The 26,856-nt window shown below is 41.7% G+C and overlaps 7 protein-coding genes and 1 long non-coding RNA gene across 9 annotated transcripts; 5 read left to right on the forward strand and 3 right to left on the reverse strand.

Moving 5' to 3' along the window:
• The first annotated feature begins 801 nt into the window (after positions 1-801).
• LOC108163646 (EEF1A lysine methyltransferase 2) lies at positions 802-1,565 on the forward strand. The gene has a single exon (XM_017299055.2). The coding sequence runs from the start codon at positions 890-892 to the stop codon at positions 1,538-1,540; it is 651 nt and encodes a 216-aa protein (XP_017154544.1). The 5' UTR covers positions 802-889; the 3' UTR covers positions 1,541-1,565.
• A 260-nt stretch (positions 1,566-1,825) lies between these two features.
• LOC108163644 (three-prime repair exonuclease 1) lies at positions 1,826-3,188 on the reverse strand. The gene is made up of 2 exons (XM_017299054.2): positions 2,869-3,188; positions 1,826-2,805 (listed from the first exon to the last, which is right to left on the reverse strand). Exons 1-2 carry the CDS (start codon positions 3,158-3,160, stop codon positions 1,961-1,963), a joined length of 1,137 nt encoding a protein of 378 aa, XP_017154543.1. The 5' UTR covers positions 3,161-3,188; the 3' UTR covers positions 1,826-1,960.
• A 105-nt stretch (positions 3,189-3,293) lies between these two features.
• On the forward strand, positions 3,294-5,526 carry LOC108163176 (protein Hook homolog 1-like). Its single transcript, XM_017298312.2, has 2 exons — positions 3,294-3,678; positions 3,741-5,526. The coding sequence occupies exons 1-2, from the start codon at positions 3,490-3,492 to the stop codon at positions 5,427-5,429; spliced, it is 1,878 nt and encodes a 625-aa protein (XP_017153801.1). The 5' UTR covers positions 3,294-3,489; the 3' UTR covers positions 5,430-5,526.
• Positions 5,527-5,549: 23 nt separating this feature from the next.
• LOC108163177 (tubulin gamma-1 chain) lies at positions 5,550-7,473 on the reverse strand. Its single transcript, XM_017298314.2, has 3 exons — positions 7,222-7,473; positions 6,962-7,164; positions 5,550-6,903 (listed from the first exon to the last, which is right to left on the reverse strand). The coding sequence occupies exons 1-3, from the start codon at positions 7,268-7,270 to the stop codon at positions 5,740-5,742; spliced, it is 1,416 nt and encodes a 471-aa protein (XP_017153803.1). The 5' UTR covers positions 7,271-7,473; the 3' UTR covers positions 5,550-5,739.
• Positions 7,474-7,778: 305 nt separating this feature from the next.
• LOC108163175 (recombination repair protein 1) lies at positions 7,779-10,248 on the forward strand. 2 transcript variants are annotated; one of them, XM_017298310.2, is made up of 4 exons: positions 7,780-8,944; positions 9,010-9,084; positions 9,166-9,359; positions 9,422-10,248. In XM_017298310.2, the coding sequence occupies exons 1-4, from the start codon at positions 7,897-7,899 to the stop codon at positions 10,079-10,081; spliced, it is 1,977 nt and encodes a 658-aa protein (XP_017153799.1). In that variant the 5' UTR covers positions 7,780-7,896; the 3' UTR covers positions 10,082-10,248. The 2 variants fall into 2 exon arrangements, with proteins under 2 accessions (XP_017153798.1, XP_017153799.1); XM_017298309.2 differs by having other exon boundaries at positions 7,779-8,944; positions 9,010-9,359.
• A 652-nt stretch (positions 10,249-10,900) lies between these two features.
• On the forward strand, positions 10,901-12,143 carry LOC108161839 (thymidylate synthase). Its single transcript, XM_017296201.2, has 2 exons — positions 10,901-11,087; positions 11,146-12,143. The coding sequence occupies exons 1-2, from the start codon at positions 10,983-10,985 to the stop codon at positions 12,031-12,033; spliced, it is 993 nt and encodes a 330-aa protein (XP_017151690.1). The 5' UTR covers positions 10,901-10,982; the 3' UTR covers positions 12,034-12,143.
• A 4,951-nt stretch (positions 12,144-17,094) lies between these two features.
• Positions 17,095-24,355, reverse strand: LOC108161838 (ELAV-like protein 2). The gene is given in 8 exon segments (XM_017296200.2): positions 17,095-18,872; positions 18,933-19,110; positions 19,291-19,570; positions 20,390-20,647; positions 20,723-21,216; positions 21,307-21,402; positions 21,474-21,632; positions 23,897-24,355. Coding segments are annotated over 5 exon segments (2,124 nt in total). The 5' UTR covers positions 21,204-21,216; positions 21,307-21,402; positions 21,474-21,632; positions 23,897-24,355; the 3' UTR covers positions 17,095-17,945.
• LOC117188599 lies at positions 19,110-19,544 on the forward strand. Its single transcript, XR_004472691.1, has 2 exons — positions 19,110-19,203; positions 19,260-19,544. It is a non-coding gene; the product is annotated as an uncharacterized LOC117188599 (long non-coding RNA).
• Positions 24,356-26,856: the final 2,501 nt, after the last annotated feature.

Here is a 26,856-nt window from a genome sequence, read left to right on the forward strand (position 1 = left end):
GCTCAATCGACTCGGCTATTGATGCTGATCAAGAATATATATACTTTATGGGGTCGGAAACGATTCCTTCGGGACGTTACACACATCCACTTTTACCACAAATCTAATATACCCCAATACTCATTTTGAGTATCGGGTATAAAAATGGTGCTCTCGCGGAAAACAGAAAGAGAAAAGCTGTTGCCGAGAAACCTTCTGTTTTCGATGACGTCACGAAATGTTCCGATTTAAACGAGAGTATTAATGGATTATCTCAACGTAGGAGACCAGCCTAGGATCTCTTCTTCGGACGTGTGTATGGAAGATATGTTTAAGGCATACGCATGCAATTTGTACAAACTTATTGATGAATCCTTCACGAAACGTACTAAAGGCGAATATCTCAAACAACTGTTGCTGATCGCTGGCAAGGATCCGGTAAGCAATTTGAATGGCGAGCAGTATCTGTGTCTCTTGGGGGGACATTGCACGTATCTTCGGACGCAACTCTGGACTTTCAACTGTATAGCAGGGATTGCAGAGGATTGCATGTTCTTGATCAACTGAAATCTTTGGAATTGGGTGACTGTGATGGATTCGATGCCAAGAGCTTGGCGGATTGCTGCCAAACGATGAATCAATTACGGCATCTGTACTTTAATATCGAAACATCAGTAAGAGCCATTTTGAAATTCTGGTGGCTGGATCGTCTGGCCTTCAATTTCTACAGCTTTTTTCGTTTGTTAAAATATAAATTAAAATCCAAACGGATAGTGTGACCCTACACAGCGACCGAATTTGGAGCACATTGTGCATACGATGCAACTCTGCATAAAACAGCTGTGAGCAGCTGACTGACCTGACCGACGAAACCTAAATTAAATCCAATCCAATCTTTCTATTTCCTACGATGGACGCTGAACTTGAGGGATCGGAATTGGGAACCAAAGATTATTGGGAATCGAGCTATACGCGTGAAATTGGAAACTATAAAAGCCACGGAGACGTGGGTGAAATATGGTTTGACGAGGATTCGCAGCAACGTGTTGTCGTCTGGCTTCTAAAGCAAGAGCAGATCGACAAGCAAACTGCACGTGTGCTGGATTTGGGTTGCGGCAATGGGATGTTTCTCGTTGCCCTGGCAAACGAAGGTTACGCCCAACTAACGGGTGTTGACTATTCCCCAAAGGCAATCGAGTTGGCCAGAAGCATTGCCCAGGACCATGATCTGAACATCAGCTATAGTGTGGCGGACTTGACTCTACCACAGACGGACTTAGGAAAATACAATGTTGTGCATGACAAAGGCACCTATGATGCCGTGAGCCTCTGTCCCGACAACTCCAAGGAGAAACGCTCACTATATCTTGCGACAGTGGAGAACTTGCTGCATGACAGCGACAGTCTATTTATTATTACATCTTGCAATTGGACAGAGGACGAGTTGGTTCTGAGCTTTGCTGAAAAATTTATTAAATACCACACTATTCCAACTCCGACATTTAAATTTGGTGGCAAGGTAGGCAGTGTAGTAACATCTGCAGTATTTAAGAAACGCTAAAACTGTATGCTTCGCACATTTACACTCCATCAAATCGCATAGAATTTCTGCGCCCAATATTTGCTTATATATACTGTTGTGTTACGCAGCTCGACATTAGCAATAATCCATAGATTATAGCCAGTGGTGCAGCAGTAAAGTAAATCGCTATTATTGTTTGTTGTTTGCACTGCCCACTGTACCACATTGCAAGCACATAGCTCCCGCACTGCTACGCCTTTTTTTGATCTTCCCTTCTCAGTAGCTCAACATATACTTTGATTATATTAAGTAAGAACTCGTAAATTCTGAATTCACAGCTACATATTAATAATCAATTTCATCAATCCCATTAAAATATATGTATATAAAAATAAAAAAATTGTTTTTCTACAAATATACATGCCATGCCTTATACAATAATCAAATCCATAGATGCTATTATTTGCGTCGAGCGGGTGAGCCAAGTGGAATGATTTGGCTGAATGGAATAGCTTGCTCCTCAGCAAAGGCTCTGAAATCCATGCCGTAATGTTGGATGAGCGCAGTGACCATGGCCACATCCGCCTCCGCTTGGTGGGCAGTAGTTGGTGGCTGATTGAATTTTCTTTCATACAGTGATCCCAAATTGTACTTGCCTCTTGGTGGCCAACGTTTTTTTTGAGCACACTTCAGGCCGCTAAATAGTTGACGACGAGAACTCAGTGTTCGCTTAACTGGTGACGACGCCTCCAATTCATCATCCTCGCTCTCTGAAATTTGTCTACGTTTTGACGCCGCTTTTGTGGGGGTCAGAATTGGGCGTTTTGGGGTGGTTTCATTTAACATCCGCCAGTCGGGTTCCTTAATGGGTTCAGCTTCCTCCACTTTTCCACTAGCAGACGCCTCCAGGGCATCAACGACATTTCCTGAAATTTGCTTTGAAGCATTTTCTGTGGGGGTCAGAATTGAACTTTTCGGGGCGCTTTCGTTTCGTTCCAATGAAAGTGGTTCCGCTTCTTCCACTTTCTCGGACAAGCTTTGGGGCAGTTTCATAAGACCATCTTCTAGGGACTGCTTGTCATCAATCTCCAAAAAGGCACGAAGTGAGTCAACGCAAGTCAAAGTAGGGGAAAATTCCAGATTTAATTTAGCAAACGCTTTCCTTACAATAGGAAAATCAAAGTGCCAGCCATTGTGAGCCACTAAACAAACCGGAGATGGCAAATGCTCCAAAAAGTTAAGGATCATTTGAGCAGAGTTCTCGTCTAACTTTGATTCGCGTTCCAGTATGTAGTTGTTGAGGCCTAGAATATGAGGTGATACGGTGAATCATCACCGCAATAGGATGCACTTGTGAAATTACAAACCTGTAAATCTTTCTGCATCCGGATGCACCATCATAGACGGCTGAAATAGTACATTCAACTTATGCACTACGCGGGGTAGTGGGGGTACAGGCACCTTATTTTCCCCGGATCCTTCCTTACCATTTTGCTTCAGGAGAGCTGCTTCAAATGCATAAATACACAGCTCCGTGATGCCCACTCGATTGTTGTTGTTCGCAGGCAAATTGGTAGTCTCCAAATCCAGTACAGCGAATGTGGAAATATTATGCTGATCTTCGTACTGCTCCCCATCATTGGAATTGCTCGGCGTCATATTTTTTTCTGTTTCAGAAATAGTGTGACCAGGTCTGTAGTTTAAGAATAAACTAAATTTTGTAAACGGAGATTTGAAAACGAGTCAAATTTAAATTGTTTAAATTTACGCGATTTATTTTTTTTTTTTTACTTTTGAGATTTGAAATATGGCAGACATTGAAAGTTTTAGCACAGAAAACTGATTTAAGAGCTTTTTAAGCGATCCGTTAATTTGTATATATTTCAAAATTACTTTGACTAATTTTTCACAAATTATACTGCTAATATATAATTTCAACGATTCATCTGAACTAATGTGTACAAAAAATCGCAATACTGAGTAGTTTAATGGTAGATAACCAACCACTTTGTTGCGCACTCCGGCGCTGGAATTGGCAACATTTAGCCGATCTGAGTCAGATCTCGACTACTCGAGCGGCCAGTTGGTTGTACCTGTATACTCTGTGCAAAATGTGTTGTATTGCTTTATTATTTCTATTGGGTCTATTCTCGCATATATCGCTGGCTAAAAGCTTGGTGAGTATATCAACGTAAGAGATGTGATAGAAAGCGAAAATATCCAATTAACATAATCACAGATGGAACCAGATCCTGGCTGCACCGACGTCTGCCTAAAATCCTTAAAATCAGTCTTGGATCAGCAGCTTATGATGCAACTGCAGATGAAAAACATTGAAAATAATTTAAGGACCCAACAGAATTGGGTTGAAAATCTAATGAATCATGAAGACAAACTGGAGAACAGACAAAAACTAGATGCAATCGAATCCAGACTAAAAAAAAATGAGGATATCTCATCGACGCAATTGGAAAGATTGGACAGTGTAGAACATAAATTACTTGAACGCCAAAGAATGGATGTTTCGGGACAGAAAGGGCTGTTGGAAATGATCGAAAAAGAGAAACAACACTTGTCAGACCAGCAGGAAAAAAACGATTCCGAAATAGGCACATGTAGCAAAAGACTGGGCGGAATAGAGAAACAGATCATAGAGCAGCAGGAGAGGGCTGCTTTGGGGGAAAGCTCATCTACCGAGAGACTTGAAAAATTAGAAGACAAACAGCGACAGCTGGCTTTGGGTGCACAGCAGATGCTTGAGAGACTAGGCCAAATAGAAAAGCAGATCGCAGTCGAACATGCGAAGGGGCAACTCGAAAGGCTAGAGCAAGAGTTGACGCGACGAGGCAAAAACGCTTCTTATTTAGACAAATATCGGGATAGACTAACTGTAATGGAGAAAGAGTTCTTAGGGCAAGAAGCAACGGGTTCTTCTAACGAAACCTCAGTTACGACGAAGTTCGCCAACTTAGAACAACAATTGTCTGTCCAACAAACAAAACATATATCTGAAGACGCCGCGACAAGGGAGAGAATAGACAAATTAGAGAAAGACTTTACCTACAAACAGCAAAAGATCGAGTCGGAGGCAAGTAAGTCGGCAAAGGTGCTAAACGGGGTAAAGAATCAATTAACAGACCATCAAACGATGCTTGAAAATGAGGAAAAGAAACTGTCGGACTCACAGATAAAACTGTCCAAGCTCCAGGATCAATTGACGAATCAACAGAAAAAAGTTTCTACCCACGAGACAGCCATTAAGGAGTCAGAGTCCAAACTAAAAACACTGTGGAAAAACAGATTCGTCGCGGTTCAGAAAAATGGCTCTGAAGGCAGTAAGCTGATAGATGTGGTAAACGGGCTCAAAAATCAGTTTGCAGGCCATCAAACGAAGCTTGAAAATGATGACAAGAAACTGTTGGACTCACAGGCAAAACTGTCCAAGCTCCAGGATCAATTGAAGAATCAACAGAAGAAAATGTCTGCCCACGAGGCAGCTATTAAGGAGTCCGAGTCAAAAATAAAAACACTGTGGAAGAACCGGCTCGTAATGTTTCAGAAACTCGGCTCAAAATATTATTATTTCGAGAGGACTGAGAAACTAAACTGGACAGATGCTCGGGATAGATGCCAAGAGCTGGGCAGCCACCTGGCTAGCCTGCAAGATCAGCAGGAGTTCGATATAGTGACAAAAGATTTATACGACGTTTTCTACTACTGGGTGGATGTCAATGATATTGAAACAGAAGGTGTGTACATGTCTAGTACTACTGGGAAGAAGGCAAATTTCTTGAAATGGAGACAAACCCCAGATGACTGGAACGGCAAGGAAGATTGCGTAGAGCTGGCCTATGAGAGTAAGGCAAATGCAATGGGCATGAATGATATACATTGTTCGGAAAAACACATGTACATATGTGAAAAGTAGTCGGATGGGGAGAGGGCGGTGGTGAAATTGCTTTACCTTAGCTCTAAGTGTGCCAAATGTTTTCACTTTTCACTTAAGAGCGCCTAACGAAGCTCAAATTAGAAATCATTAAAAAAGTAGTTGTTTCTTTCTTTTTAATTTTATTACCACGAGAACGATTGTTAATAGACTTGTAACATTTAGATACAGATAAGCTGTAAAAACAAAGAAATCTACTCGTAAAACGTTTTTTGTGCTGGTTAGGAGCTACAAGAAATAAAAGAATATGTTGGTGGTTTCATGGCACACGGATGTCACGAGAAAGGTTGATTTAATGATCGCCCCCAGACTTGGCATCTTCCGATTTGGAATCTCCCTGGGCACGTTTGAACGAATACTGCATGTAGTCACTGCGCGTGGCTGCCTCGTACTCCTGCACGAGGCTATCAACTGTCTCACGGGACTCATCCAGCTCGTTGAGATCATCTTTGAAGATGTCTTCACGTCGGAATTGATCTAGAAAAGCGCCTCGTTTACGTAGCTTGTCATATTGATTCAGGGCCCGCTCAAATAGCGAACAGATACTGGTATGGTTGGCCAACATCAGGCCAGACACGCGATGGTTGCTTTGAACGTAGGGCGAACAGCGGGACAGGGCCACCTGGATTGAGGTTGGTCCCCAGGGTATAAACTGGGCCATCTTTCGATCACGAATGCGCTGTAGCGACTTGTGCACTTGGCTAGGATCCACCTCGCCCTGGATGATGTTAAGTATAGATATGTAGCAATGATGGTTTGTCTTGTCAGGGCCAGTGGACACCATCATGTTCTTAGGCTGTAGCAGACGACGCATTACATCTAAGACGGTCGTTTTGCGAATGTTGACCGTTTGCTGATTGTTCACATCCGAGGCGCTGGTCAGAGGCGTGTACCCCGTCATCAGAAAATGCAACTGGGGTGTGGGTATCAAGGACGCCATAAGCCCGATGAGATTGTTGTTCATATACGACGGGTACCGCAACGTGGTTGTGCTTACGCTCATAATGGTTGACACTAGATTGTTGATTTGCGAGAAGCTGGGATTCTGGATATGCAAACGATCGCAAGCTATGCGATTGAGGGCTGTATTGTCCAGGACGACCACACTGTCCGCAGCACTGGTTAGACGTCTCAGTGTCAGCAATGAGTTGTACGGCTGAACAACAACATCGCTTATCTCATCCTGATTGGGAAACACACTGAACGTCTGTATGAGCTTCTTGGGATAACGATCTGCCAGCCGTTCCATGATAAAGGACCCCATGCCAGAGCCAGTACCACCTGCAATGGAATGACAGAGTATGAATCCTTCAAGGGAATCACTTCCGTCGGCTTCTCTGTCGATTATGTCAAATATTTCCTCTTGCAACTTTTCACCCTGACTATAGCCAGACGCCCAATTATTGCCAGCCCCGCCACCATGCTTCGATAAATACACGTTCTCTGGATTGTAGAGCTGCGGGAAATGAACTCATTAAGCTTTGAATTTGTAATCTATTTAATCCATATTTTACCTTTGCATATGAAGAGCCCATTATTGTATTGATCACCCTGGGCTCCAGGTCAAGAAGCACCGCACGCGGTATGTAGTGGTCGTCATCAGCCTGGTAGAAGAATACATCTTTGCGGTCCATGCCTTCGGTAGCGAAGTCCTCTAAAACGCCGCTTGGCGAAATCCCATGTTCCATGCACAAACGTTTCCAAAACTCGAACCCAACTGCCCGATGAGTTTATTTAATTGGCATGTACACAACTATGCGTAATTGTTACTCACTTTGATTGCCGCATTGGCCCAGCTGCAAAGTAATTATTTCGCTTGGCATTTTTATATGCAAACGCAAGTGCCAAAGCCGCTGTATATCCTGCCAAGCCTAAGTTCTGTGGCCGTATAGTAAATTTGTTGCCCTGGCAATTGAACTACAGCATTCACAAACGCACAAGTAAGGACATTGAGACAATTATTTAAACAATTCGCACAGCCGCGGTGCTACAGCAAATATTTTTTAGTAAGTAGTGTTGGGTAACGATAGTGTATTGGTGTAAGGCGACGAAATCGCGCGGGTCGGTTAATATAATACGGTTTTCAGATACCTGATGGCCTTAAAACAATCTTTACACCGAAATGCTTAAATTGATTTTAAGTCAAATAATTGCTATTGAGAAAATTTTGTGGAGCACAATACAATGAATTAACTATATATCTCCATTACGCAGAAGTACGAATCTCACATTTGTGACGTCACACAGTTCACCCTGTGTCACCTCACATATTTTGAAAATGAGACGGTATACTTCGGTATATTTATGAGAGTCTGACCGTATATTTTATTGCCGGCTTCTTGCAGAATAGTGGCGTCGTTGCCCGCGCAGAGTTTTTTGTGTCCGCACACAATCAAGAAATACATTTTTTTCTTTAAAAATCGACCAGAAATATTCATAATATAATAAAATGCCCCGCTCCAAGGCCACAAAAAAACCAGTAGAGGAGGCACTAGAGCTCTCTGATGCTACAACAAATGGAAGTGTCGTTGAAGAAAAAGCCGGGACTACAGATGCTGATGCCAAAGTTCTGACGAAGGGGAAGCCACGCGCAAAAAAAACATCGAAGAAAACTGCAGCCGAAAACCCAGAGCCAGACGACGATGAAAACTCGCAGCCCTCCGCTGCACGTGGCGGTAGTAAGAAGCAGTACAAGGAGGAAGAGGAGAACGCCGGAAAAGTGCCAAAGGATTCGAAAGGGCGTCCTCCGAAGGATGCAAATGAAGAACCGGCCCCAAAATCTAGCGGAGCAGTCAGTTCTCGGGCCAAAAAGGAAAAACAGCCTGCTGCTGAAAAAGAGGAAGAACCAGCACCGTCCAAGGGACGTGCCAAGAGAGGAAAAGCGGCAGCTGTCGAGGAATCGGCTCCGAAGGAAACAAAAGCCCGGGGACGTAAGAGGAAGGACCCTTCAGAAGACGCTAATGCGGTGGTAGAAGAAGCAGAACCGCCAAAACAACGAGCAAAAAAAGAACAACCACCCTTGATCGCACCAGAGCCAGCGCAGAAGGGAAAGGAAAATAAAACTGAGACACAAGCCAAACGGCCCCGAGCTAACAAGCGTCTGGCAGATTCGGAAATAGCCGAGGTTCTTGAGGAAGAAGAATTGGCTCCAGAGCCGCCAAAGGCTACTAATAAGCGAACTAAGAAAGCGAAAGCTGGTGAAAACGGTGTCCGAGCTGAGCTTGTGCCAGTAGGGGACTCGAAGACTTCTGAGCTCACGGAGGAAGCAACAGCAGATGCTGTCCCCACGAAGGCCACCAACAAGCGAACTAAAAAATCAAAAGAAACCGAAGCTGTGCTGCCATCTGAGCCTATGCAGGCAGCAAAGCCAACTAAGCAGAGAGCCAAAAAGGAAATCAGGGAGGAACCCGAACCAGCAACCAGCAAAAAACGGACTCAGAAGGCCTCCGCTAAAAAGGAGAAGGAGGAGTTAGCAGAGCCTGCAGAAAGCAAGCCAGGTTGGCGGGAATTAAATATAATACATAATTGCACACATTTCTAACCAGATTTAACTATTTTCCAGTTCGCGGTCGAAAAAAACCCGCCACCGCCACCAAATCTGAAGCTGCTGAAGATGATGCGGTTGATGGGTCGAAAAGTATGTTGGTGGAGCCCACCGGGTGCGGTGCCGGTGCAGTATTGAAAAGCTTGCACAACGTGCTCAACTTTTGTTTTCCAGCATCCAAGACCAAAAAAGTGGAGAAGGCAGGAGAAGCCAAAGTAAACTTGGATAAAGCTGACTTTGCCCTGCCAGCCGAAAAGGTATTCAATTTTAAAATCTCCAGCTGGAACGTAGCTGGGCTAAGGGCATGGCTCAAGAAGGACGGTCTTCAGAGTTTGGCTCTCGAGGAGCCAGACATATTTTGTCTGCAAGTAAGTCCGCACCGAACGCCTTTAGCAGCACATTATTAATCACATCACCATTTTTGTTGAAGGAAACAAAGTGCTCAAATGATCAACTGCCCGAAGAAGTGACACACGTGCCGGGCTATCATCCGTACTGGTTGTGCATGCCAGGCGGCTATGCTGGGGTGGCCATATACAGCAAAATTATGCCCATTAACGTCGAGTACGGCATTGGAAACGAGGAGTTTGATGATGTGGGACGCATGATAACAGCGGAGTATGAAAAGTTCTTTTTGATAAATGTCTATGTCCCAAATTCGGGTCGCAAGCTGGTTAACTTGGAGGCTCGCATGCGTTGGGAGAAACTTTTCCAGTCCTATGTGCAGAAGCTCGACGCTTTGAAGGCGGTCGTCATCTGTGGGGACATGAATGTTTCGCATAACGAAATCGATTTGGAAAATCCCAAGACGAACACCAAAAATGCTGGCTTCACCAAAGAGGAGCGCGATAAGATGACTGAGCTGCTTGGGCTAGGATTCGTGGATACCTTCAGGCACTTGTATCCCGACAAAAAGGGAGCCTACACATACTGGACTTACATGTCCAACGCACGCGCTCGCAATGTAGGGTGGCGTCTCGACTACTGCATTGTCTCCGAACGATTTGTCTCGCGGGTAGTAGACCATGTGATCCGGAAGCAGCTCCTTGGAAGCGATCATTGCCCAATTACTGTATTCCTAAATATTTAGACGTAAAGCTAAACTAATTTTTTTTTATAGTGGCAAACTTTTTTCCACTTAATTTTTTGTTTGTTTTTATTTGTACGGATTAATTTCGACCTTTTTTCCTCATATAATTGTACCGTCTGTCCTATTTTGTTATATGCGGCAGACACGTATGTATACATTCTGTTGTAGATCGACCAGTTTCGGTATTTAAATAAAAAAAAAATAAAAATAGAAAATAGCGTAATAAGCAGCGTATCGATGCAAAAATTTGGAAACAGCAGAGAACGCTGGCGTTGACTGAATTTGTACAAAAAACGGTGGGGCTAAAACATTGAACCATTGCATTTTTTACCCAAAACGTTTTGTTTTTAGATGCTCCTGTTTTCATTCTCTCATCGGCTCTGGCAAACAAAAATTTATAAAATTTCCTTTATTTTTTGAACCAAAAAGACAGCAGAAAGTGCGCAAGGTAAGACGGTCCAGACATCTTAGATGCAACCCCAGGGTATTACCATATGGTTTACAAACTGTGAGTAACATCAAAATCGAACAAACGTAACTAAAAGCGCTAACCATATGCTGAAAGGCAATGATAACTAAACGTTTTGCACCACTAGACTCCTATGTAAAAAAAACAGACTTTTGCCCAAAACTCAATAACTCAACCCAGTGTAAAAGATGGTTATGGAAGAATTATAAATTCATTAATTTCATGTTTTAGTGTCTACAAAAATTACAAAGTTTCTTTTTTACTATATATTATAAAACAATTTGCTTAACCATCCATGGAACCGTGAACTGTGACTCAATGCATGACTGGGACTATCGGAAAATATTTTTATGGTGCACATCTCTATCCCGCCAAAAAAATCGCGTTTTTTTTTAACTTTTCTTAGTTTTCGTTAAATATTGGAATAGAGTAATGGCGAGTGCAGCTGTAATCCCCAACTCGTCATCAGATAATGCGTCGCCTGTGAAGAAATCCCCAATCAAGCGTGAATTGAAGGAATGCAATGTTGAAGTGCCGGTGCGTACAATTGAAAGAGACTCCTTGTCCTCCCACATTACGTTGCTCTACATTTTAGTTATTGATGCAAGAGACCAATAAAGACGAGCAGCAGTACTTAGACTTGATTCAGTATATCATAGGGCATGGTGAACGTCGAATCGATCGCACAAATGTCGGCACCCTGTCGGTATTCGGCAGTCAGCTACGTTTCGATATGCGGCTTTCGTTTCCCTTGCTGACCACCAAGAGGGTGTTCTTTCGCGCGGTCGTGGAGGAGCTGATTTGGTTTGTGGGCGGAAAGACAGATGCGAAGCTCTTGCAGGCGAAGAACGTGCACATTTGGGATGGAAACAGCACCAGAGAGTATCTGGACAAACTGGGCCATACCGATCGCGCCGTGGGAGATCTGGGTCCAGTCTATGGCTTTCAGTGGCGTCACTTTGGTGCCGAATATGGCACTTGCGACGATGACTACAGCGGCAAGGGCATCGACCAATTGCGCCAAGTAATTGACACCATCAGGCATAATCCGTCCGATCGTCGCATCATCATGTCTGCATGGAATCCCCTGGACATACCCAAAATGGCACTCCCGCCCTGCCATTGTCTGGCACAGTTCTACGTCTCGCAGACCCGCGGAGAGCTGTCCTGCCAGCTGTATCAGCGCAGCGCCGACATGGGCCTTGGCGTGCCATTCAACATCGCATCCTACGCCCTGCTGACCTACATGATAGCCCATGTAACTGGCTTGAAGACGGGCGACTTTATCCACACCATGGGCGACGCTCATGTGTATCTTAACCATGTTGATCCACTGAAGGAGCAGCTGAAACGCAAGCCGCGGCCGTTTCCAAAGCTGAACATCAAGCGACAGGTTGAGAACATTGAAGATTTTCGGTACGAAGACTTCGAGATCATCGGTTACGAGCCATACCCTAAGATAAGGATGGACATGGCCGTCTAAAAATGCTACTTCTAATAACTGTATTACCTGAAATATTGGCTGAACTTGTAAAATTGTTAAATCTCAATCCATAATAAATAAATTCACTGATTCACGCTGTCACAGCTCAATGACTTCGCAGTTGTAGTGGGAGATAGAGGTTGAGTTTGAGGTAATTGAAACTTCTTAGCAGCTTCTGTTTTTCAGTCACTAGTCGACTGGAGGAATACCCCTCCAAATGTCAATTTTAGTACGTACTAGAGGTCCATTCATGCATGCGTACTCTGTGCAAAACTTCAACCACAAAAATAGCTTTTTCTTCTCAAAAGTTGACAACACAGATTGCTGCCCAAATGTAGTGGCAAAAAAATAGAATGTATTCGAATGGATTCGAAAACAGCCCCTCACTCAACTCATTTAATTTGTGCCAATTCGTTTGAATATTGCTGAGCTCATCCAGCACGTCATCGCACGCATTTACTGGAACTCTATCGGCGGAGCATTCGAAATCATTTAATACTTACATTTGCAATGCATTTACACGTGGCAGCCGTCGCTATGCATAGCATACTGGATAGAATGGATAGACTTCAGAGTTTCTTTGTGCCTAGAATGTCAAAAAATTGCGGGAAATTGTAGGGCATAGTCTTTAAACACATCATTTCATAGCTTTATTGGAATAAATTGTTGGTTTCATTCATCGTGTGTCGCGTGTGTTTGTTGTTGTTTTGTAAATTCTCAGTGTAATCCATAATGAAGTTAATTGATTCTTAATAAATCTTGCACAGAGTATACCATAAATATGCTATATAAATTTGCTTGATTTTATCGCACACAATATTGTGATTTTTGGTTTTGGTTTCTTGGTTTCTTGGTATCGTCTTTAAGTTTAATTTATAATGAAAATTCGAAGAAAATCGCTTAAGGTCTTCTGTCCATATGAAAGAACTCGACTCGACAATAATTCAATATATAATTTATGCACGTTAATTAAATTGGAGTAATTGTTTCGGTTTCGTTTCATTTCGTTTCGTTTCGGTTTTGTCTGTGATGATTAAAGATAAATACATATTTGCTACTACAATACGATACGGTTCACCAATATTTTGACTATGTTTATAACGACGAGAAAGAAACTTGACTTGCATAGTTTTCGTATATAATATGTGGCATAATACATACGAGTACATACATACATATATTGTATAAGCTAACCCATAGACAAATAGAAATTAGATGGAATTATTATAATCTCTTATGTGAAATTCAATATGTTATTTAAACTTATGTTGAGCTTGAAAGAGCGAATGCCACTAAGGTTCTGAGTTGAGTTTAGATTCCATATTCCGTATTTCATATATCTTTCTTTTCCATTTCTTCAATTTTGGCTAAACGCAGCTTAGTGCCGCTTAATGCCTTGCCCTTGCATTCGACTTGCGTTTAACAATAGTGCTTAAAATTAGTACCTTTGACTAAGTTCTTTTCGACTAAGATTTGGTTTTTAATTAATTTATAATATACTTTTAGTTTTATTTGTATTTCTTCAACATTTAAACATATAGAGAGAGCATCTTTCCATCGTTACCTTGCCGATGACGACGCGCGTCCAGAAAATGGTTTGGTTTGTGTGTGTGTGTTTTTTTTTCTAATCTGTTCGATAGCCGGGTCTTGAGGGAGGATGTTGGAGCAGAAACAAAGATCTGATCTGGACTTTTAAAAGAATCGTGAAGCGCCAAAAAAAATTAAAAACTGCTCAAATAGCATGCTATTTTAGCAGGAGCTTTCACTACAAGTTCTGTTGCTCTTCCTATTCCATTTCGTTTTAACCATAGTCTTAAAATTTATCTAGCATCCTCCCGTTCCATTCAACAGATCTTGCAGGAAGCGCCCCTGGAAAAGGTTAGAGGTGCCCACAAGCCGTCAATTACCATCGATTCTTAGCACATTTCTCGAATAGGTCATATCTGTAAGTAAGTTCCTTTTGGGAGGGGGGCTTTGCTATCCAACATTTATTTAGGTGAGATTACAATAGTAGAGAAAAGAGTGCCTGTGTGTGTTAGCGTGTGTTTGCGTGTGTTGTGTGTGAGAGAAACAGACATTTAAAGAGAGAGAGGGCGCTGCAGGCTTCCACGTTCGCTTCCGCTTCCGATTAGAAGCCTGCAGGCAATTGCACAACCTTATTGGCTCCAAAACGCGAATGTGCCTCTAGAAACGACAAACAGATCAATCAATCAATCAATCAATCAATCATGCATTATCTTTACATACTCGTACTTCTTTGGTTTTTTGTTTCGTTTGGTTTGGTTTGGTTTGGTTTTGGTGTAAAAGTATAAAAGTGTACCGTTTATAAGCCTTTCTCACTTGTTTGTTAGTTAAAATTTGTGGTAACTTTTCATATTTTTGTTTTTTGTTTTTGTTTTGGTTTTTCGATTTCGTTCTCTTCGGCGAGACTGCTTCTCGTACTTCGTTTCTCAAGATATGCGCTTTGTTTTCTATTTTTCTTCGTCTTCTCTAAATGTTAACATTATTGCGTTTTTATGTAAAAATTATAAATTTGCTCGTTCCATTTGTGGTTTAGTTCTTTGTATTCTTTCTTTTTTTTTGTAGTATTTTCTCGATTCCTTAGTCTTTTCTGCATTTAGTTAAACGTTCTGTTATCAGTGATCCTCAGCGGACTTTGTTCTTTACGTATGTTTCTCATGACGTTACGTTCCCACGTATTTCCCTTTCCTTTCCTTCCCTTCATCGACGTTTTGCTTTGTTTTGTATATTATTGTGCGGTGTTTTTGTTCGTTACCATACCCATTAAGTATATAATATGTATATATAATATAATATATTGTATATATAGTACTCATGTATATATTTAAATTTTTAAAATACTTTCTTGGTTTTCTTCGGGCTTCCTCGCCTCCTCTTCGGTCTTCTCTGTCTTCTGTTTCTCCCTTACTATAAAACATTTCCTCTTAAAAAATGTATATAATCGATTGCTTTTGTTGTTGTTCGGGTTTTACTTTTACAATACTTTTATTCTTAATTGCATTATGCACACAGAGATCTCATGTTACACAGATCCTGTCCGCCAATATGGAATGGAATCCCTGCAGGCCGCAGGCCGCAGTCCGCAGTGCCGCATGGAATCCCATACAAATGCACAAAAAACGGTGCCTCGATTTCTACATTTTGTATAAAAACTTTTCATTTGGTGTTTTCTCTTGTAGTGATTGATTTCTTGGGCTGAGTCCTTGAACTAGCCTAGAAATTTTTGCTGGAAGGTATTCATTCTTTCTTTCTTATTACCGCTTAAAAAGCAAGAATTCTATTTAATTTTTCAGTCAAGCATTTGCGCATGAGTATGTGTTTGAGTGTGTCTGTTTGTGTTTGTGTGTGTGTGTGTGTGTGAGTGTGAGTATGGGTGTGTATCTGTGTATAGGAGAATAATCTTATAGCTTAGTTTTACTTGTTTTCTGATGTGGGAAGGAGAGTAAAGTGGAGGAATAGTGGATACTATAGCTATTGAGAGCTCTACATACAAATCTGGTGGCTTGGCATTTTGCTTCTTTGCTGCTACGCACTACACACGCACATACCTAATATCTTCGTAACCATAATCGTAACTATAAGTATATGCATGTACTATATATATATATATATATATAGTATATATATATATATATCATTTCTGGTAATAAGTTTAAATAGTATGCAATTAATTTACTGACGTTGACGTATACATGAAAATGGTTTCTTTCCTCCTTGCTTTGCTTTGCTTTGCTTTGCCTCTATGCATGCCATGACTTAGTAATTCGTAATAATTTCCTTGGTATGTATGTAGATGTATAAACATTTAAAATTTTCAATACACAACATCAATATATTGTTAATCATATATAATAATTGTTTGTTTCATAAATAGTTATAGATTTTTCGTATAGTGCTATAGCATAGTTTAATGTCTCTTAACATTGCAAATTTTACGTTTCGGGGCACCTTATTTACGAGGCAAGGGAACCGAGGGATACAAATCATAATCATAATCATAAGATTCAAATTATAAATACCAATAAATAGTAAATGATCTCCTACCTTTCCCAAGCCATTTAGTTCTTTTCTTCTCAATAGAAGTGTCCTTTTTTGTTTTTTTTTTTGTTTGTTATTTCTACAACTAAATTCATATTTTTTTAAAGGTTTTCTGCTTTTTGAATTCGTTAGGGACACATTTTCATTTGTAGTTTTGCAAGGAAATCTGTCAAGCACCATGATTTCATTTTATCGACCTTCCTTCCATACACTTCCCCGATCGCTATCTCGACTCTCGGAAACATTATCTCTCTGTCAGATCGAGCGCCGATCTGGTATCCATCCCAGCCTTTCATTTTCGTATTTAAAAATGTATTATATTTAGTTTGGCAATTTGTTTAACTTGTTCATTAATTTCTTGTATCTTTCTCTTTGTCTCTTTTGTATGCGCTTTTGATATTGCTGTTGAGTTGGGTTAAAACAAATTCGTTATGCTGAAACGCGTTTTTTCAATCTAAGTTACTTTACGTACTCTCGCTCTGGTTTTCATTTACTCATTTCCATTTAATTTCATTTCACTTCTTCTATGCTTGTTTGTCTAGGGAGGGACTGTTCTGATCTTTGTCTAAAGTTACATTTTTAGCTTCGTTTTGGAATGGCGTGCTTCGATTTTGTAGCTGGCTTTGTTTTAGCTTTACAATCGTTGATTAGGTTAGTACTATTATGGTCTCACTTTGCTTGTATCGTGTTATACTATCTGTTTGTTATCTGTTATCCGTTTTGCGTTTGCCCGTTTTGCTGTTTTCGATTTTTCTTAAACATTTATTCGTTGTATTCGAAAAATTCTCATTAGCTCTTGCTGCCATTTTATGTATGTTTAGATGCATTCTGTGCTGACATGACACCAGAGAGTCAGGGCAGGGATGAGGCAGTATGACTTTATGACGAGGAGAAGATTAGTTTTTGGGGTTCGAACAAATGTTGTTATGGAATGGGGGATGGTTGATGGGGAATTGGGTATGGGGTATGGGGTATGGGGATAGAATAAAGGGTTCGACTATATGTAGGTATATTATGCATACATCGTTTATTTTTATTTTAGAAAAAGTTATACATTTATTATAAAACATAAACATATGCATGTCTTGTTTGGTTGCTTCTCGTATTCTTCTTGTATCTTGTATCTAGCTTTCCCTCGCATTCTCTGCTCTGCTTTGTCTATTAGCAAAACGGCCTGTTCTGACTATATGCCAAACCAAACGCCTCTACACTTGTATCTGTTTACGCATTCAGTTCTGTTTTCGTATCTCATTTATACAGTTATTTATAGCTTAAATATTTGTCATGTTTGTTTCTCATTCTTTGGTGGATTGTGGGCTTCATCGCCATCAAAATGCTCCTCTCATAATTCTCTGCTCTGTTTAAAAATATGTGTAGAGTGGAGTAGAGTGGAGTACATCCCAAACAAAAACTTAACTACAGCTTTACTTCTCTCCGTTTCTCAGTTTCTCAGTTTATTCCCTTCTGGAAGCCATTCTGTCCGCTAGTGGCGACTTGATAGATGTTTCTTTAAAAGTGCATTAACGAATAAAATATAATGGTAAAGTTGCTCTTATTTTGTAGTACTTATTCAATCACGGGCCCGATTGATATGCGCACCGATTAAAGTTAAACAATTGATGTGTGGAGGATGTGATACAAAACGAAAAACGAATTCATAATTCATCGAAACGTAATCAACTTAAACTAGGATTTGCTTAGCCTGATGCTTTGGATTTAAGCTATCGAAATGAAAAAATAATAATTTGAAGTAAATGAAGCTAAATGGGCCTAACAAATTGAGAAATCAATTAATTCATAAGAGGTTGAATCGAGTAACTAAAGGATAACATAATGAGTAGTAACGGGGATCTTTAAAAGAACCAATTCGACCAGGAGGGCATGTTTTTGTTCCCAGAGCCAGCTCCTGACGACGATCCATTGGCTGCCATTCCCAGTCCCAGTCCCATGCCCATGCCCATTCCCAGCGCTCCTCCTCCTCCTACTCCGTTCCGCTGGCTTCCATGGCTACCCACAGAGCCTCCTGTTCCTGCTGATGTGTTGGCTGCACTGCTGGATCCTGATCCTACTGCACTGCTGGCCACGTTTGTCAGGAACTGGGCGAATTCCTGCTGCAGTTGCAGCTGTTGCTGGAGCAGCTCAAATTGATTTTGTGGCTTGTTGTAAATGAATTTTGTGGATGTTTTCAAAATGTTGCTTGACGACGAAGCCGAGGAGGAGGAGGCGGCAGCGCCATTGCCAGTGCTGCTTCCAGCATCGCCATTGGACACTGCGACTGCTGCGACTGATGAAGTGTTGTTTGATGATCTCTTAGGTGGCGGCATTGATTGTTGCTTGTTGCTTTGTGTTGTTGATTGGAGCCTCTGCTGTTGCTGCTGCTGTTTGCTCGTGTTGCTGCTGCTACTGCTATGGCTGTTGTTGTTGGTGTTGTGCTGTCTGTTGTTGCTACTGCTGTTGTTGTGGTTAGCATATTTGCCATGTGGATTGTTCGAATTACTGATGCTACTACTGATGTTGTTCTGATTGTTCTGACGATGGTTGTGGAGCACCAGACCATTGGCCGCCAAGGCCGCCGCCGCCGCATTGGCATTGACAACAGCAGCCAACTTGGATAGTAATTACGTTTGCTTGTTCTTGTTGGTCTTGAAGCTGACCTGGAGCACCCGGTTGCCCAGCGTGTAGCCATTGAGCGACTGTATGGCCAGCACCGCCTCCTCGTAGTTGGTCATCGTGACGAACCCGAAGCCCTTGCACTTGTTGCTCTGCAGATCGCGAATCACCTGGGGGGTACAACAATCAGTTGATGCAAAACCACAAAATTGATTTGTCCCGCGCCTCACCTTGACCGACTGCACGGCCCCGAAGGGCCCAAACAGCTGCCACAGCACATTCTCCTCGGTCTCGGGGGCCAGATTGTAGACGAAAATGCACCAGCCGGAGCTGGCAATGGTGTTGCCCTGAATCATCCCATTGGTGATCAGATCGCTGGTCAGCGGCGAGTATCGAGAGATAACCGAGCTGCAGAAGAGGGTCAAACAAATGGAGAGACATTCTAGATGCTGTTTACCTCACACATAGATCGTATTACATCTACGAATATATAGGATATATGTAAGTATATCTAGGTGTAGGCATGCAAAAAATAAAATGCAAAAAAACGACACCAGTTGCTCCCTTCTCTATCCGATTTTTCCTGACCTGTAACGGCCCGCGTTGGGATGTATGGCAGCGGCTGCTGCTGCGGCTGCAGCTCCGGCAGCGGCATTCGTGGGGAATGCCCGACCGCCTCGGGTGTTCTGTGGCGCTATGTAGGCGGCCAGTGGCTGCATACTGTTCTTGTTGCTGCTGGGATTGTTAGCAAACTTGACGGTTATCGGTTCGGTGGAGTTCTTCGGAGTGGTGCCGTTCAGCTCCTTAATGGCCCGATCGGCCTCAAAGCGCTGATCGAAGCGTATAAAGCCAACGCCCTTGGAGAGACCTGCAAATGATCGGGAATGTTCAGTGGGCATTGCAGGTACAGAAGCGTCAGAGGTACAGATAAAGATACGGATAGATACAGATACATATAAATTCGAGCGAAAGCAAGCGGCGACCTGTAATGCAATGGATTGTCATGCATCTGTCGAATGACGAAAGCGAAAATGTGATGCGAAAACTGAATAAAAGGTGAAAGCAGTGCAGCTGATAGATAGATTGTATTGTATGGTACAGTATAATGCGGAAAATGCATAATAAATATTGTATTATTGTTTTTTGTATGTGCGGATGCACTGCAATTGGTAAAACATCAATTGGAAATTAAAGGGAAATCATATATGATAAATTAAAATGATTAAAAGAAAAAACATACCCGGCGCATGTTCATCTTATTTCGTTCGATTATTACATGTAAAAATAAAATTGTAAATAAAATTTTCATTAATTATAATTCTTAATATATCAATAATAAGGAAACAGAAGGGAGAGATTATAATTGTATTTGTGGAGAGAGCGCCAGCAAGATTCGAAATCAAATTTGTGCGCGCTACGGCTAGGAGGCTACAAATGAATCGAAGAATACGAGTAGTAGTAGTACGAGTAGATAGTATATTCAAATATTTAAATACTGGATACTGGGACATGCTTTTAATGGTAAAAGAGAATAGTAATGGGGTGGTATATAATGAAGATTCCTCTAGGATATCGGTTCTGGGTTCTGGGTTCTAGTTTATGGGTCTAATATTCCTTTAGTATTTAGTATTTAACTTCGTCTCTCTCTCTATCTCTGTCTCTCTCTAGCTAGGAAACCAGGACTCACCGGTGATATTATCACAAAGTATGCGCGAAGTGATGATCTTGCCGTAAGGACTGAACAATGATTCGAGGTCCGACTGTGTCATATTCTTTGGAAGACCCGATACATAGAGATTGGCGCCCTTAATGCTCTCCGAGCTGGGCCGTGCAATGGAAACCTTGATGGTTTTGTTCTGCAGCCGCAGACCGTTTAGTGCATTGATGGCCTTTTCGGCATCCTCCTGCTTCACGTAGTTCACGAAGCCATAGCCCAGGCTCTGGCCTACATCGGGAGATGGGAGGGTGGGATTAATCGACGGATGACAGTTCAGTATCCTACTCGGCGCACCGTGCTCACCTGTCACCTTGTCGCGTATCAACTTGCAGCTCTCCACCTCTCCAAAGCTAACGAACAGCGAACGTATCTCATCCTGGGACATTGTCTGTGGCAAGTAGTTTACAATCAGATTAGTTTTAGGATCTGGTTCGTTGTTGTTGTTATTATTATTGTTGTTAGCAGTGTTGTTGTTGTTGTTGTTGTTGTTGTTATTCGCTGTTGAATTGTTGGCATTGGATGCCTGGCCACTGGCATTCGATCCGGTTGTCGTCGATCCAGAACCCGAACCAGATCCGGCTGCTGCAGGCGATGTCGAGGCTGTACCTCCGTTTATCTGCGCCTGGCTGTTGGTCGTCACATTTCCCGTAGATCCTGTAGATCCTACACCTGTGCCTGTTCCTGTGGCGGAGATGGTGCTGCTGCTGCTGGCAGTGTTGCTGGCAGCTCCAGCAGGTGGCTGTTGTTGGGGCTGCTGTTGCACGGCTGTCTGACCCTCGACCATGTTGTGGCTGCTGCTGAAAAGTACAATAAACGCCCATTAAGATTCATATCTTTCCTATCATAAAGAGGTATACAATAGTCGAATAAATAAACATGAACTTTACTGCTTTCTTTTTTGCGAAAAACTTGTTCACGAGACAGTAATAAAGGGAGGAGGAGGCGTTTATAGAGTTGATCTTGAGATAATACTGCAGGGGGATCTGCAAGAGAACACAACAAATACATTATGAACAATTTTCGTAGTGTATCTACAATATCTTAGATCACTTACCCTTTCCTGGGGCGCACGCAGGGTGGATCAACCGAAATGGAACACAAAAGTCTTTCTGCCTGTGGACCGATCTCAGGCGTATTCTATAGCCTAGTTAGGAGCGCGTATAACAAGTATACGTATGGGTACGTTTGGGTTGCTTGTGTGCCCGAAAGTTTACTGAAAAGGAAGTGCCAAAAAACCAAACAAAGTTGCAATAAAAATCAATTATTTTAATTCAATTTAAATGAAATGCGGGCAGGGGCCGCTCTCCCCGCTTTTCCTGGGGAAGCGCCAAAGTGAGTGGTTTTTTTTGTTTAATGAAACCTTAGAAATGCCCGAGACGAGAGCTCTTTGTTGCTGTGGCTGCCACACATTTGCTGCCTGACTGCATGGCAGAATGGGTGAAGGTAAGATCCGGCGGTAGAAATGGCTGAAAAATCGATGCAATTAAAATGCGGTCTCCCTTTATTGGAGCCAATTAGATGCCTATTCTAAATAATGGATATGGACTGGAGGCGAATATCCCTCCACCAACTGTTGGGCTTTACACGCAGGCATAGTCTTTTATTTATCTATTGAAAGAGAGTCTAACTTAAAGGAGTTCACAGACTGTTTCCATAGCGTAGATATGATATGATACATATGTATGTCCCTCTATTTTGTTGATATCAGCATTTGATCACGTTCTTTAAATAATGTTCTCCATTGAATTCATTCCCTTTTCCACAACTAAAACAAAAATACTGTGCGTTCTCCAGCTACGACGACAACGCATGCGCCTCACAATTCTGTCACTCTCTCTTTCTGTCTCTGTCTCTATAAACGTATCTCTCTACGGGACGGACCGAGAGAGATCTCTTCAGTTTTTTATTAAGAGAGGCGCGGTGGGTTTGTGGTGTTTGCTATTCGTTGAAAGGCATTGAAATACTCAACAAATAAACAAATAAATACATTCGAAATGCAAATGGAGCTTTGCTTGGGAATATTGTGGCCATATTGGAGCCCATACCCACACACCGCACAGACGGGACGGCCTGCTATATAGTACGTATACGCTAAATATATGGATTAAATCGTTAACTTGTTATCCGACGAATAAGTACGTCCGATGGATGGATGGTGGTCTCTGCTCTGCTTCTTGTAACACATTCTCGTATAGTAAATTGTATTTTTAGCATATGTTCAATTTTGTGCCTTTATGACGATTGCGGCCTGCAATAAACTTATTTACATGTCTGTGTACTCGAACTTTTTTCATTATAAGGTGGGGAGAGAAAGAGATTGGAAAAACTGCAAAATATTCATATAAAACGAATGAAAAAAAACCTAGTTTGAATAAATATCTTTCATTGGCTATCTATCATTATGGGATCATCTTATACGATTCTAAAATATATACTCGTACAAAATTCGCAATTATATTCGGAAACTGTCTGCATTGGCAGATTTTTCTTCACTTTTGTACCGACACTTTTCTTTCTGTAAATAAAAAATCGATCTTAGCAAGGCAAGACTTTCTCTATGTTTTCTTTAAGGATCATTTATCATTCAATTTGATTGCTTTGATTGGAAATACCTTTTGGGATAGATTACCGTCTACCGTCGAATGTTTTCTGTTGTACATTTTATTGCGCGGGCAGTTTGTTGCATTTCCCAGCGTAAATCGTGCGAGAAAATAATATTTTAAAAATAAACAAACAAATGCTGGGATATACGAAATAGAAGAGCTATGCTGCTGCTGTGCTGTACTGCGGTTCTGCGTAGCCGGCACAAATTATAGTTGTATTTTCGAAAATATTTTTAAAGCAGCAAAAGAATCGCAGCTGACGCGATGACGTCGCACGGTGGGGCCTCAGCCGAAAAGAGGTGACAAAAGTCAATGAATTGTATGAGCGCTTTTGATAAAATGAATAAAGAATTTTCTAAAATCGCGAAATGCACTTTTGAACTTAGATAAAGAAATATTCAAAGGAAATATATAAGGAAAAAAAATATCAATGAAATTCAAATATACATATATTTTTGTTAAGTCAAATCAAAGTTGAAAAATAACTCAAAAATTATATCCATATACTAATACATCCATATATTTAATCTATTAGACAAATTAATGACCGAGAAACTTTTCTAGAGAGTTTTATTGCGCTGAATACAAGTCCGATCACAAAATTTCGAGATATCCTAGCCTAAAAGTGCAAAAAAACGGGTCTTTGACTATGCTCGACTATGCATCTAAAAGTGCTAGTCTTACCATTCAAAACTTTTGAATTTTTGAGATATCAGGCCCACTGTGCATCGGAGCTGTTGCTGCTCGACGCATATTTGAGGTTAAGTGGCAGCAGAGTTTTCCCCACAATCCACTGCCTGAAGGAAATGTTCTCGCATTAAATTCATTTTCCGAATTATATAAATTCTCGTGGAAATGAGCCTGGTTCTGTTACCTTTTCTTCCCGTTGGGCTGGACGTTGGATGGATCTGCTCTCAGATCGTGGAAAACTTGTTGCTGTTTTCTCGATTTAGATTTCAGTGCGATTACGAAACAATTTTCAGGGTGGGATGGATGTTTGGTTTTACGCGAGTATATTTATTTTAATAATAACCGAGACAAAAACCGAACAGAATCCGAATTGGAAGAAAGCACAACCAAAACAAAGCGACAACCGAAAGGAAGGCAAAGAGATTTAGTTAATTGGAGGGATTATAATTAAATTGTTGAAATTTAATTTGTTGCCGTGACTGTTGGAAAAAGGAGAAACCGAACTAAACTAAACAGAACACAACAGAACCGAACCGAAACGTGCAACTAATTCGTAATAACAATAACGATAATAATAATAATAATAAGGAAATAAAATCGAACGGAAAGTAGAAAAGAACGCGTTCCTGCAACTCAACAGAACAGAAATAAATGATTTGGCGAGCGGCGTGGAAAGTATTTTTATGCCTCCGAGCGAGTCCAAGCACGGAACGGGAGAGCGGCGATACCGCGCGTGAGAGAGAGAGAGACTGTTGACTGTTGTGCAGTTGGGTTGGCCAACTTGTCGAATGCTTGCTCTTTGGCGCCGCAAGGGAAGAGAAATCCGTTTGGAATGGATCACCCACCTATGAACGGATACATCCAATGAGCACACACGCTCGGGTATACATATGTATTTTTGAGGCGCCGGGGAAGGTAATTTATAATTGGATTCTCTTTGAAAACTCACTATAAATAATTGCACTTCCTTTATGGTAATCTATTTAATATGCCCATAACATCCGAAGGCAAAAGACTTCTAAGCACTAAACAGCTGACATTATTTCCAGTTGATGTTCAAATCTGTGGCAGCAAAACAGTTGTTCCAACTGATAATGGGGCAGTTAAATATTCTATTGATTAAAACCCATATTGTCGATGTCTTCCGGTTATCTAAACATCCGACTGATACTGAAGCACCTTAAATGAAATCATTATCACATACACATACATATGTATGTACATACATATGTAGTTAAGATACATAAGCATTAAGCCACTAACTTTGAAAACGCTTTCAGTTGCATTGAATATTGGATGTTTTTTCTGTTCCTAGGAAAACAGACTCCAATTTATAATACAATTGAAACAAGCCATACATTTACAGTGGTACACGGCCCCTCAATAAGGATAATTATAATTCCACTCCCACAACCGTCTGTCCAATAACGTCTTCTAGCCACTTTTTCCCAAAAAAACACGCCCACGCATAATGAAGCACAAACCAATAATTTTCTTTAATAAATTGTTAAAAATTCCTACCACCTAATTGATAGATGCACGGCTGGGTTGGAGCCGTACATGGTTCGAGAAATATAGGAAACTTGATCTATACATACATATGTACATATGTATGTTTGTATGTACTTGGCAGCCGGGGCACAGGAGCTATGCAAAATGCAAGAACAAAACAAAAAAGTGACACACCTTGCCAAAGTCTCCGCGTAGATAGGTAGAGAGAAACAGAGAGAGAGAGAGGGAGAGACGGAGAGACAGAGGGAGTAGAAGGACTAGTAAAGAAAGTAGAAGAATGTCTAAAGCTGAATTATAGAGGCCGCTTCGCATTTGGGTGCGGCAAAAATAAACGGGAGAGAGAGCAAAAAAACGAAAACTGCAGCAGAAGCGCAGGCAGCGCAGTCAGCTGTCAGCTGAGCGCGCCACAAGATATGCAAGTCCCGAGCAGTAGGGAGAACCAGCACCAGAGAGTGCGAGAGCAAGCACACATAAGCTCAGAGAGAGTAAGCTTAGCTGCAAGCTGACGTTGACGTTGACTTTGACGCTAACGTCAGCTTCAACACAGGGGTGGGTGGGCTGGTGGTCGATGACTACGGAACAGTTACCGAATCAGGCTCAAAAAAACCGGGGCCCTGTGCATCCTGTGCTAATCGAATTTGAAAACGAAATAAAATATACTATATTATATCTAGGGAAAAAGTAAGCCGGACCGAACATTAATAATTACATCCCCTTATAAAGATAGCTCTGAGCTCTGCGAAGCTTTTTCTGCAGCAGGCTCGGTCTCCAACACCATCCCTCCACCCGGCAGTGACCGCTCCTGGATCAACGTCGTTTTTTAGGTTAAATGGCGACTGCAGGCAGCGGCCGGCGCTGCACGAAACGCAGCTTTGTGCATGAGTGTGCAGTTGGTTGTTTGACTGTGTGAGTATGTGTAGGCAGCAAATACATATCAGAGTATAGAGAAATTGCGACTCTGCCGACAGAGAGCCTCCCCATTGAGCCCCGTTTTACTATCGCCTGATACGAGAGCTGAGGGCTGTGGGCTGAAGGGGAGGTGGTTCTCTACTCTGCTATATGCAAAGTGAAAAATCGACTTTGGGTGTGGGCACTTTTGCATGGCGAATAGAATGTAAAATGTAATTGCGGATCCCCCATGATTTCACCATTTTCTTACTTGGCTCGTCGGCGCCGCAAAATATTCTTCACTGATTTTCACAACTTTCCGTTATGTGTTTTCGTTTTAGAAAAACTTGAGAATTTGGTTCGTTGCGTTGCAAATGAGTTTTAAAAACTAGTTGAGCACGTACGCACACACATTTAAAGATTTTTCGAACTGATTCCGATACATATATGTATGTAGCACTATATATTCATGTGTAGATATATGCATGTGGCATTACGAAAATTTGTGTGTGGCTGGTTGTGTGAGTATGCTAGATGTGTGTATTTTGATACCGATATACAACAATTTATAAACGACGACAATACGACGAGAATCAAAAAACACAACTTGCTGTCGAGAGTGCAAGAACTAAATGGTTGTTCGATTGCCGCCAGGATAAATGCAGCCAGGACTCGCGACTGCGCTGCCCGCTGCACCAGTACCAGTAGCAGCAGCAGCAGCTCCTCTGCTCCTCGTTCTGCCAT

This window comes from Drosophila miranda, chromosome 4 (genome assembly GCF_003369915.1).
Source record: "Drosophila miranda strain MSH22 chromosome 4, D.miranda_PacBio2.1, whole genome shotgun sequence".
NCBI classification, from domain to species: Eukaryota; Metazoa; Arthropoda; class Insecta; order Diptera; family Drosophilidae; genus Drosophila; species Drosophila miranda.

Excerpts from the sequence above, each read along its gene's own strand:
- LOC108163175 (XM_017298309.2), top strand. The coding sequence starts at position 7,897 with ATGCCCCGCTCCAAGGCCACAAAAAAACCAGTAGAGGAGGCACTAGAG. Across the intron at positions 8,945-9,009 it reads GCCTGCAGAAAGCAAGCCAG|TTCGCGGTCGAAAAAAACCC; the intron begins GTTGGCGGGAAT and ends ACTATTTTCCAG. Across the intron at positions 9,360-9,421 it reads CAGACATATTTTGTCTGCAA|GAAACAAAGTGCTCAAATGA; the intron begins GTAAGTCCGCAC and ends TTTTTGTTGAAG.
- LOC108163177 (XM_017298314.2), bottom strand. The coding sequence starts at position 7,270 with ATGCCAAGCGAAATAATTACTTTGCAGCTGGGCCAATGCGGCAATCAA. Across the intron at positions 7,165-7,221 it reads GGGCCAATGCGGCAATCAAA|TTGGGTTCGAGTTTTGGAAA; the intron begins GTGAGTAACAAT and ends CTCATCGGGCAG. Across the intron at positions 6,904-6,961 it reads TGGGCTCTTCATATGCAAAG|CTCTACAATCCAGAGAACGT; the intron begins GTAAAATATGGA and ends CATTTCCCGCAG.
- LOC108163176 (XM_017298312.2), top strand. The coding sequence starts at position 3,490 with ATGGTAGATAACCAACCACTTTGTTGCGCACTCCGGCGCTGGAATTGG. Across the intron at positions 3,679-3,740 it reads TATCGCTGGCTAAAAGCTTG|ATGGAACCAGATCCTGGCTG; the intron begins GTGAGTATATCA and ends ACATAATCACAG.
- LOC108163644 (XM_017299054.2), bottom strand. The coding sequence starts at position 3,160 with ATGACGCCGAGCAATTCCAATGATGGGGAGCAGTACGAAGATCAGCAT. Across the intron at positions 2,806-2,868 it reads GGATGCAGAAAGATTTACAG|GCCTCAACAACTACATACTG; the intron begins GTTTGTAATTTC and ends CTCATATTCTAG.
- LOC108163646 (XM_017299055.2), top strand. The coding sequence starts at position 890 with ATGGACGCTGAACTTGAGGGATCGGAATTGGGAACCAAAGATTATTGG.
- LOC108161839 (XM_017296201.2), top strand. The coding sequence starts at position 10,983 with ATGGCGAGTGCAGCTGTAATCCCCAACTCGTCATCAGATAATGCGTCG. Across the intron at positions 11,088-11,145 it reads AATGCAATGTTGAAGTGCCG|TTATTGATGCAAGAGACCAA; the intron begins GTGCGTACAATT and ends TCTACATTTTAG.